This window comes from Schistocerca cancellata, chromosome 8, assembly GCF_023864275.1.
Source record: "Schistocerca cancellata isolate TAMUIC-IGC-003103 chromosome 8, iqSchCanc2.1, whole genome shotgun sequence".
NCBI lineage: Eukaryota > Metazoa > Arthropoda > Insecta > Orthoptera > Acrididae > Schistocerca > Schistocerca cancellata.
In genome coordinates this window covers 51,058,778-51,070,784 of record NC_064633.1, presented here as the reverse complement: position 1 = coordinate 51,070,784, position 12,007 = coordinate 51,058,778, and the positions used below count along the sequence as shown (strand labels likewise).

At 39.7% G+C, this 12,007-nt stretch overlaps 1 protein-coding gene across 1 annotated transcript in view; it reads right to left on the bottom strand.

Annotated features, from left to right (window-relative positions):
- Positions 1–12,007, bottom strand: part of LOC126095163 (aminopeptidase N-like) — a 297,387-nt gene that overhangs the window by 243,218 nt on the left and 42,162 nt on the right. Inside the window, exon 3 of the mRNA XM_049909885.1 lies at positions 3,572–3,825. Within this exon, the coding sequence (XP_049765842.1) occupies positions 3,572–3,825 (254 nt within the window). The remainder of the gene's footprint in view (positions 1–3,571; positions 3,826–12,007) is intronic.

Below are 12,007 nucleotides of genomic sequence, written 5' to 3'. Positions count from 1 at the left end.
CATCTGTACGAACAGTTCGACGACGTTTGCAGCAGCATGGACTATCAGCTCGGAGACCATGGCTGCGGTTACCCTTGACGCGGCATCACAGACAGGATCGCCTGCGATGGTGTACTCAACGATGAACCTGGGTGCACGAATGGCAAAACGTCATTTTTTCGGATGAATCCAGGTTCTGTTTACAGCATCATGATGGTCGCTTCCGTGTTTGGCGACATCGCGGTGAACGCACTTTGGAAGCGTGTATTCGGCATCGCCTTACTGGCGTATCACCCGGCGTGATAGTATGGGGTACCATTGGTTACACGTCTCGGTCACCTCTTGTTCGCATTGACGGCACTTTGAATAGTGGACGTTACATTTCAGATATGTTACGACCCGTGTATCTACCCTACATTCGATCCCTGCGAAACCCTACATTTCAGTAGGATAATGCACGACCGCATGTTGCAGGTCCCGTACGGGCCTTTATGGATACAGAAAATGTTCGACTGCTGCCCTGTCCAGCACATTCTCCAGATCTCTCACCAATTGGAAACTTCTGGTCAATGATGGCCGAGCAAGCGGCTCGTCACAATACGTCAGTCACTACTCTTGATGAACTGTGGTATCGTGTTGAAGCTGCATGGGCAGCTGTACTTGTACACGCCATCCAAGCTCTGTTTGACTCAATGTCCAGGCGTATCAAGGCCGTTATTACGGCCAGACGTGGTTATTCTGGGTGTTGATTTCTCAGGATCTATGCACCCAAATTGCGTGAAAATGTAATCACATGTCAGTTCTAGTATAATGTATTTGTCCAGTGAACACCCGTTTATTATCTGCATTTCTTCTTGGTGTAGCAATTTTAATGGCCAGTAGTGTAGACACTTGACAGAGCAAAAATCGAAAAGAAATGAATGGAGGAGGGTGAGTGAGGTAGTGCCAAAAGTCTATGGCTTAGGGATCCGCCGTATGTATATCCGGGCCTGAAGATACACGGGTTGGACAAAAATATGGAAATACTGCGAGAAATGTGTACTTCAACATAAATGCAGAATCTAACCGAGCACACCGTTTGCAATGTCACATCTGACACGTCGTAAGTGTCAGTCGTGGACACAACAGTGTTCCGTGTAGCTGTGAGTGGATCGTGTGGGACCTAAGTGAACTCGGACGTGCCCAAATTGTTGTCGCTCGTATGAAGGGTGCTTCCATAACCACAGGAACCAAAGTGTTAGGTATTTGAAGAGGCATCACGTCAACTAAATCACAACGCGGACGAAAGTGTGTGTCGAGTGAGAATGAAGGACGGTCACAGAAGAGTGTCACAAGCTGCGACATCGTCGCTGGTGCTGATTCCGCACTCAACATTTGACGATGCCACTATGGCTGCAGTACATTAGGACTTTGTTTTTATGAAACAGATCTGGATGATGGTCATTAAAGACCAAAGCCGGTAATCTGTTAACAAAAAAGTTTGTGACCATAGACGTAAATTAAAGGAAACTTATGACAGAGTGTTACAACCGCGAACCGGCGAGCGGTCCGTGGCGGGAAATGGAGGTGCAAAGTCGGACAGACGGGACAGGGGAACGAGTAGGGGACTACAGATACTACGACTGACCAGGACACAACACGAGGCGAGCGAGCAGGAGCTGAGGTGGTAGACACGGCGACACAACAATATCGCAGGAACACTCCCAAACAACGGCAGCACGCATCTCAACAGAGGGAACTGGAACGCAGTACGGCCGGGCTGCACACGCGAACTAAGGCGAGTACCAGGCTACTGGGGTAGCGCCGTGCGGCCGCCTAAATACCTGACCGCGGGAAACGCGATCCGCCGCGGACTTCGCGTGGCACGGAGAGGTGCGTGGCGGAGAACAGAGGCCCCTAGTGGGTATCCAGGTCCGTACCCTCTGGCGCGTATTCAACTTCCGCGTCTTCCGACAGAAAGAGGATTGTAATGATAAGTAAAATGACGACAGTCCGCCCGGTTAGCCGTTCAGTCTAACGCACGGATTTCCGGATTGGGAAGGAGCGCCCGGTCCCCGGCACGAATCCGCCCGGCGGACTTGTGTCGGTGAGCCGGCCAGTCTGTGGATGGTTTTTAGGCGGTTTTCCATCTGCCTCGGCGAATGCGGGCTGGTTCCCCTTACTCTCCCTCAGCTACACTATGTCGGCGATTGCTGCGCGAACAAGTTCGCCATGTACGCGTACGCCACCATTACTCTACTACGCAAACATAGGGGTTCCACTTGTCTGGTGTGAGATGTTCAATGGCTCTGAGCACTATGGGACTTAACTGCTGAGGTCATCAGTCCCCTAGAACTTAGAACTACTTAAACCTAACTAACCTAAGGACATCACACACATACATGCCCGAGGCAGGATTCGAACCTGCGACCGTAGTGGTCATGCGGTTCCAGACTGTAGCGTCTAGAACCGCTAGACCAGAGAGACTTCATCTTGTTTCTAATTAAATACATTTTGTGCTGCAATAACATCGCCTAACTTTTGAAATCAATATTTGGAAGAACCATTGAAATTAGAACCGCTCGGCCACTGTGGCCGGCGTGAGATGTTCTCTGGGGGGATCCACTGGCGGTCGAACCACACAATAACCCTGAAAGAGTGATTCGGTGTGGGGTGGCGGAGGGGTGAAGTGGACTGTAGTAGACGTCGTGGAGATGTGGGCCACTGCGGCTGCGGCGGAGATGGAGCCTCTCTGTCGTTTCTAGGTCCCCGGTTAACATACAATACAAGATGACGACAGCTGCGTAAGTCACATCAAAGCCGAGTGTTGCACTTGGGAAGCCAGTCAACACCAAGCAAAATACACGAAGAGGACTCCCTCAGCAAGTAATTGCAGGGCGAGCTCGAATTTCAGAGCCACACGTCAGTGATGCAAATGCCCAAACAGGAAAGCACACTGTGGATGTCGTGAGACACGGACTGTGCAGAAATGGAAGAAAGTCATTTGGTCAGATGAGTCTCATTTTACACTGTTTTTGAAATCCGGTCGAGCTCATGTATCAAAAGTGAAACGTGGCGGTGGTTTGAGCAGCCATATCGTGGTATTGCATGGTCTCTACGGTTACTGTGCCAGGCAGCATTACTGCCGAGGATTATGTTACTATTTTGGCTGATCAGGCCCATCAAAATGGTACAATTTTTTATCCACAGTGTTGATGCTTTGTTATAAGACTATAGGTGCCCGACCCAGAACTGGTTTTGTGAGCACCAGGACGAACTGCCACATCTCCGCAGGATAGCACAGGCGACACATCTCAGTATTAGTCAGCCTCTGTGGTCTACTTCGGAAAGAAGGGTGCGCGGTCTCCGTCCACCTCCATCACTGTAACCTGAGCTCGCTATCATTTTTCAGGACGAAGTGTACAGGATTCCCTTGAAAATCGTACAGGACGAGTATTTATTCATTCCAGGACGACTGGAAGCTTTTTTGAATGTCAGTGGGTTTCCTTCACTATATTAGGGTTGGTAACGAGTTTTCATATTTTTGTCCGCCTATAGCTCACTTGTTTGGAAAGTGTACAAAGAACAGGTGTGGTGGTACTCTGGGGCTCACCTGGTCTGCCCGCCGGCCTGGTACTCGCTGAGGTAGAAGCCGTCCATATCGGTGCGCAGCCGGGACCGGAACGGCACGACCAGGCTCAGTTCTCCAGACAGCTGCGTGCCCAGCGATATGTTGACCATCTCGGTGTCCCAGTCCCGCGTCGCGTCGTCCACTGTGAGCTCCTGCTCGCTGCCGTCCTCTGCAGTGCTCCTCACCCTGATGTCAGCTGGGTCTATGGTCACTGAATCTCCAGCATGCAGTGTAATCTGTTGGGAGATGAAAAGCCTTGGTGCTGTTGATTTTACCATATTCGATGAGGCGGTAACCAGTTTCCTTATTGAAGAACCTTACAGTAGAACATACACTGAAAAACACTTCAACATCGAGAAGGAGTTATGCGACATAAACGAAAGTTCGCAGACGCTTTTCTACTTCTGGAAGATGGTGTCTACCCAAACTTTGTGCTGGTCGCATATGAGTGGTGCTAGCAGCGCCACTATGAACATGTGTATCAGGTTTGCTTCAAATACACACTGTAAAAGTCGTCGGCGTTAGTTACCTTTCAGATTGGACGCAGTGAGTTGATGTTAGTCAAGAATGCCTTTAAGGCGACAAACATCTTTACCAACAGCTCATTGCGTTTGAATGAGGTTTTGTAACAGGGATACAAGAAGCTGGATATTCCCTCTGTAGTACTGCAAAACGACTTGGCAAGAACATAGTCACTGTACACGATTGCTGGCAGCGGTTGTCACGAGTAGGTACGGTCACAAGAAGGTTGGGCTCCGACTGGGGACGTGGCAATACCGAAAGGAAAGACCATCATGTTTGGCATAAGGCTCTGGCGTATCTTAGAGAATCTCCAACAGTAATATGAGCAGCAGTTGGCACCACAGTGACACAACGAACTGTTACAAATCGGTTGCCTCAAGAACAGATCCGAGTCAGACTTCCTGTAGCGTTCATTCCACTTACCCCAAACCATCGCCATTTGCGGCTTCAGTGATGTCATGAGAAAGCCCATTGGAGAGCAGGGTGGAGGTCTGTCGTTTTGTCTCACGAAAGCTGGTTCTGGCTCAATGACAATGATGTCCATGCTTTGTTTGCTTACAAGGAGTTCAGTTGAGGGCCTGCCAGCAACCTGTCTGTGTGCTAGACACGCTGGACATACAACTGAAGTTACTGTCTCGGTTGAGATTTTGTATGCCACTCTCGTGGCTATGCCATGCAGCCTGACTGTAAATCTGTACGTCATTCTAGTGATTCGACCGTTGTACTGACATTCCTGGACAGGATCTCAGGGAGTGTTTTCCAACAGGATGACGGTCACCTGCATACCACTGTTGTAACCCAACATGCTCTACAGAATGTCATTATGTTGCCTCGGCCTTGTCGATCACCAGATCTGTCTCCAATCGAGCACATACCAGACATGAACGGACGACAACGCCAGCGTTAACCATATACAACATTAACAGCCCCTATATTAACCAACTGAGTGAAACTAGCATGGAACTCCATCCCTCAAACTGACATCCGGTACCTGTACGACGCAATGCATGTATGTTTTCATGCTTGCAGTCAACATTCTGGTGGTTACACTAGTTAATAATGTACTAGCATTTTACATAATTACCAAATGTTGTTTCTCATTAAGTGATCAAAATTTAAACTAACCATATTATTTTAAGATTAGATGATTTTATTTATGAACATTATGTCACTCAAACACAATTAAAAATGCCCAAAATCAAATAGGTACTAATAGAAATAGACATGAAGATTGTGAAGAATTTTTAAGAATTAAGTATGTACCAAATTTATATCAATGAATGAAAGAAAACTTAAGAGTTGTTTGGAATCGAAATTATTTCAATACTTTAGATAATTATTAAGGAGAACAACTGTATGATGGTATAAATAATCCTTCAAACGTTTCTTAGGATCTCAAACTAGATTTCCAAACACTTTTTTCATAATCAAATTTAAAACACCGTTCACATATTTTCTATATGCATCTAATAAACAAAATTTATTAAAACCATATGATTCTATGAACTCAAATTTAAAATCATGAAATGATTTTTTTTGTTAAGCTTTATTTGAATATCAAAATACAATCATCTTCTTTAATAGAACAATAAGCATAATAAAAATTATATTAAATGACGAACATATTTAAATTTTTAATAACAAACTCGTTTCATATATAAAATTTTTATTAACATTTTAAAAAATTACTTTAGTTTTATTTGTCCAACTGTTGTGTGAAGTATCAAACTCTAACCATTTGACATATACTTTAATTACCTTTCCTTATTTAAAACTTTTTCAGCAAGGTAAACATCTGGAAAATTCGTTTTCAACAGTGCTTGTTCATAAAAATTTCCTTTTATTTGTTCACCATTTAAATCTTCCAATTTATATGTGATTGGATTAGAATGAATTTCAAAAAATTCTGTTGACCTATTTGTTGTATATCCTTTTCAAAAATTCCTTGAAGTTTATTCTTACATTATTACAAATTTAATATTAAGGTTCAGTATCTAGCAAATTCGTTACATAGATAGTTTCCATTAAGATTTTATCATTTATTTATTTACATCTTTCAGTCGCAATTTTATTGTTGAATGTTTTGTATTATTTTATTCAACAATTAATTGAGAAACTAAGTTAACTCTTTCATAATTTCCTCGAAGAGCAAATTTCTTCCACATTTTTCTTTCGATGTTCTATTAAATCATTCAGCTACAGTTGCTTTTAATTCACCAATAGGTGAAATTGATTCATGTTAAATGTTTTAAATTCATGAAATTCTTTATTATAAAATTCTTTACCATTATCTGTTTGCAAATTTTTTGGCTTTTTCGCCTTGAATATTTTTTCTAAAGAATTAACTATATTTTTACCTGTATTATCTTTAACTGGAACTGCCCAAGCAAAATATGAGAAAACATCGATAACAGTTAATAAACATTTATATCCTTTATTTATTTTCGAAATTCCTTTAACCTTCTAGAATCCATTTCAACTAAATCAGATTCCCATAAATCAATTCCAAAAGAAATTACATTTTTCTGTTTAAATTTTTTTCTAGTTGGTTTATGTAATTCATTAATAATTTGTTCACGAATATTTACACCTTTACCTACAAAATTTTTAAATAGATTTACTCATTTTAGTTTTACAAATTGAACGAAGATCTTCAATTCTTTGTTTTTCATTTTTAGTTGTTAATCTATGAGTATGAAGTGTTTTAGAAAACTTCTTGCACTTCAAACAGTAATTGTGATTATCATTCTTCATTTATATTCAATAAAAAACTAATAATAATAATAACAATAAAAAATTATCCTACCAAACACTATTATCCTTACATCAACTGGAACAGTTTTAAGAGAATCTTTTAATGTTACAGTCAGAAAACTATTTTTATTCCTTGGATTTCAGGATTTATTTTATAAAGTTTGTCAACAACACTATCCAAATATCAAAAATCATCAAATGTTAAATCTTTGCAGTTTCACCAACAACACAAACTTGTATAAGCATAAAATAATTTTCATTGAAATTTTTTGTTCACCTCCAGTCATAAAACTAAATTCAATAACTTCTTTAACATATACTTTGTAAATAGGTTTTTAATCTTTTAAGTATGGCGTTAAATATGTTTTTGAGGAATAATCTAATAAAACTTTCTCAATATCTTTCTTGGAATAATAATTTTGAAACATAGTTAACACATTTACATATTGTTGTTTAAGTTCTAAAAGTCCAGTTTTATCAAGTTGCAGGCTTAGGTCTGCTCAGCTGGAGCAAATTTAAAGCCATGATAAATTTTCATTTCCCATACATTATTCCTCTAACTGCAGTTGGAGCTATTCTTTCTCCTAATGAAGAATCACTTTTACAAAATGTGTGTGGTAAATTATTCGAAAATATAATCAAAAATAGAATTCCTTTGGGATTATTAATAATAAAATCACTAAATTTGTTTCTTAACATCATTCCAACTTTTTAATTGTGATAAATTCCAATTTCTTTATTTGAACTTCAGTTGAATTTGCTGGTTTACAAGGAAAATGAACTTTTGAATTAGATGTTACTAATTATTATAATTTCTACAGAATTTGATACACTTTACTTTATTTTCGTTGTTTTCCAGACTAATCGAAGAAATAATCAATTACTTGATCCACCAAATAGCTTCTTAAAAAATTATGATCCTTTTAGAAATTTTAAAGGAACAACACAATTAAATAATGATGTAAATGTAAGTCGATTGAATTTTTATTCAAAATTATCCAATCTATGTAATAAATATGCCTAGAAGAATGACTGTTTTAAGCAATAACAATTATGTGCATTCTAAATGATACAATATGTTATGTATGGTAAAAAGAATGATTCATAACAGAGAATGCTACATGAAAATTTCTAGTTATATAAATGAATTAAGAATTAGAAAAAACTAAAGTACTTTTAACTTTACGATTTCATTTCCTTTTGAAATATTTTCAAAAAATAAGAGAAAAAGTGAAAACTTTAGTTATTCAAAAATTAAAACATTTTCCAAACATTTTAATGTTTCATTCGTTAAATTTTTTCTATATAAATAAAAATGTACATGAATGGTAGCATTGAAAATCTATTAGCTGAACTTCACAATTACAGTAATCGTTGTTCAGAAGTGTTCACTAACTTATCAGAATATAAAAAACGAAAATCTTATTTTATTTTAAAAGCTGAAAATCTACCAACTAAATTTGTGATAAATTTTTATTATTTTTAGATGATAAATATAATATTACCCTTCCAGGTCGATAATCTAAAATCTTTACAAATAATGATGATCGATTAGGTACAACTGTAGGATTAAAATTTATTTATCTTGGTAAAAAACAACTAAGATCGCCTATTCATGTTATTAATTTGGAATAAATTTTTAAAACTTTATGTTCTTCTTTTAAATGATTAAAAATTCCTTTGCTATAATTTTCTAAGTTTTTAAATACTCGATTTTGTTGGTCATTTTGTTTTCATTGCATTTATGTAGAATTTGGTTAGGGAAAACTGCGGAATTAGATTCTTGGTTTGCAACCCGGAAATTTTACTCGAAAATGCTTTTTGAGCTATAATTGACATGAATACACTACCTCTGTATGTTTCCATATCTCTGTATTTGAATATGCATGCCTCTACCAATTTCATTGGCGCTTAAGTATATGTGCTGTTGTCCAGTAGAACGAAATGCCTTTTTCCTTGTAAATCAGCAGATCAACTGTTTGAAGTTCAAAGAAAGAAATAGGAATTTTTGAATTTTTAAGTCTTTCTTGTTCTAGTTCAGGTGAATATTCTAGTTCATATTTAACAACAGGACTACGAATTTCCATACTTTTTACAATAATTTTTCCTTCTTTTGTAAGTGTAGAAGTATCATTTTCTGTAGTGCATCAGAGCACAGGAAAAAAGTATCAGGAGTGATCGTTCTGTGGGTGAGAAGGTAGAGTTTCAAAGCCCAATGATGACAGTTTTTTTAATTGTTAATGTGTGAAACTGTTATATGGGAGAACATTTTCATCACATGTAAAAGACTTTTGGCATTTTGTAGCAATGTCCTTTTGCCAGTCGGCTTTCGCTTCGTTAGTTGAACGTAATGTAGTTATAACTGATCTTATTATTCTTATTATTTTGTTTATTATTAATTATTATTATTATTACTATTACTTCTGCATGGGTGATACAATAGTTTCTTGATTTTTCTGTTCTGATTGTATAATCTGTGAAACTGCAAATGTACTCTATAGGTTTACTGCTTTCAAAGACACAAAGCGAATGCAGACTGCCATGTGAACACTGGCGTAAACTCCAAAAAACCCTTTTAGATGTCTCAAACACATTGCCCCATATAAGACTTGCAGGGTGACAATTATTGAACTATAGGGGAAAAAACGTAAATTAGTTGCAAACTACCATGTGCACACACTTTATTCAACGTGTAAACGTTACTACAGATATTCGGATTTAGGTTATGACACCTTTGATATGCATGCGATCATTGGTGATGATGTGGCGCAGACGAATAGGAAAATTCTACGTAACCAGCTGAAGCGTCGGAACATCGATACCGCCGATGACCTCCTGAATGGCTGTTTTCAGCTCAGCAACGGTTTTGGTGTTATTGCTGTACACCTTGTCTTCAGTACAGCCCCACAAAAAGGAGTCGCATGTGTTCAAATCCACAGAATATGGCGCCCAATGGAGGCCCATGATAGTTGCCTCCAGGTATCCCAGAGCCAGAATGTGGTCCCCAAAGTGGTTGTCCAGCATATCAAACACTCTCCTGCTTTGATGAACTTCATCTTGCATGAATCACATCTTGTCGAAATCAGGGTTACTTTTTATAATGGGACTGCAATCATGTTCCAAATCCTTCATGCACGGTTCGTTAGTCGCTGTGCCAACAAGGAATGTCGCACTGATTATTCCGTGACTGGGTACTGCACACCACACAGTCTCCAGTTGAGGGTGAAGAGACTTCTCCATCGTGAAATGTGTGTTCTCAGTCCCCCAAATGCGCCTCTTTTGCTTGTTGACGGGTCCGTCCAAATGAAAGTGGGCTTCGTCGCTATACCAAGCCATGCATGCGTCTACTAATCACCATCATGTCCCGCTGCCAGCCATGCAGTTTGGAGGTCCTAGCCCAAACCGTTCAGAAGTTATGACAATTTTGTTTCATATAGTTCAATAATTGTCACCCTATACACACATAATACAGTAAAAAATTGTTGTTATTTTGGTTTGCACCTGGGAACCTTGGTACAAGGATCTAACACACTACCAACTTCTCTTTGGAAGCAACAAGAGGTAGTTACAGCTAGGCTCTTGATGTGCTCCATAGTTCTGGTGTTACTTTTAGTTAACGTTTACGGCCCTTCTACTGGACGGCAGCACATAGCATGAACTAAATAGGTGTCTTAGTTGATACTCTATCGACGAACAACGTTTGGTACCGGTTTGATTGTCTGACATCTGGAAGTTTGGGTGTGAGCTACGTTAAAAGTCTGAGGTCTCCATCTCATCAGGAAGTTGGGCCGGAGAACAGAGAGGTGGATTGGAGCCATAAATTCTGAGTGCAGCGACCAGTGTGAGTGGTTCTGGGAAACGGCACTCAGTGGGTCGCTCCTGGAGGAGGACTTCTGGCCGTAGCAATCTCCTCCTTCTGCTTAGGGTCGGACAGGAGGGCGCCGGTTCGCAAAACATTTTACCTGTGCTAGGAGGACCAACTTCTTGATGAGGAGAACGAACAAGAAAGTGACCTAAAGAAATCGTGTTAAAATGCTACGTAGTCAGGCCCATAGGACGACATCTTGCTCACCGGCCGCCATGTCATCCTCTGCCACATGGCGTCTTCAGATGTGGACGGCCGTGGGGTCGGCACACTACGCTCTTCACCGTTGTCGAGTTTTCAAACCCTGCAGCCGCTACTCCTCTTTCGAGAATGTCCTCAATTGTACTGTGGGAGGAGTGGAAGGTCACAGCCCGTTCCAGACCCCCCACTAAGGCTAACACCAGTGACAGAACGGGTACTGAACCCAGGTCCTCTACGTAGTAGGCATACACGCTGACAGAGGCGGGCCTTGACTACAGCAAGCAGGTTCAGAAGGATTTAGATTGCTGTATTTCTGCAGACTAGCTTAGCGCCCCCTGTTTGGCGCATAGAATTTTTGTTTTATTTTATTAAATCGAATTTTTATGTTCACAAAATGCAACTATCATGTAAACTTTTCACTCTAATTAAGGACTCATAAACATGGTCGTCTGACCACAAACCGATTCTGGTAGTTCGAGTCCATAGTTTTTTGTTAAACATGCCTTTTTCGTTCTTCTTGAAACATGTCCATAGGCACTTTCATCCCATAACAAATATTTCTCTTTATTTAAACAAGAAGTGAAATAGCAAATTCCTTAGATTCAGATTTAAAATTTCTGTAATGTACTGGAATAACTTTTTAAAAATGTTCGTCCCCTATTTTACCCCCTCAGGGGTTAAACTTCCAAAAGAACTGAAATACATACTTTTTGGGGATTTAGAAGTCAGATACCAATTTTCATAGACATAAATTTAAAAATGCTTTAACATTTCTTTAGTAATGATTTCCAAAAAACTTTTTTCGCACTATTTTTCCTCCTCGGTGGCAGAGTTTTCAAAAATTCTGAAAGACATATTTTTTTTATTTCTGACTGAGAGACCAAATACCAATTTTCATAGTTCTAGCTTCAAAATTGCCTCAATAGCGACATACTTTCTAAAAGCCTCTCATCCCCTATATTACCCTCTTAGGAATGAAATTTCGGACAGTACCTCCCTAAACAATGCCTACAGTATACGACCCACATCGTCTGCAAATTTGAAATTTCTATTTTTAGCGGTTTGGTGATGATCGG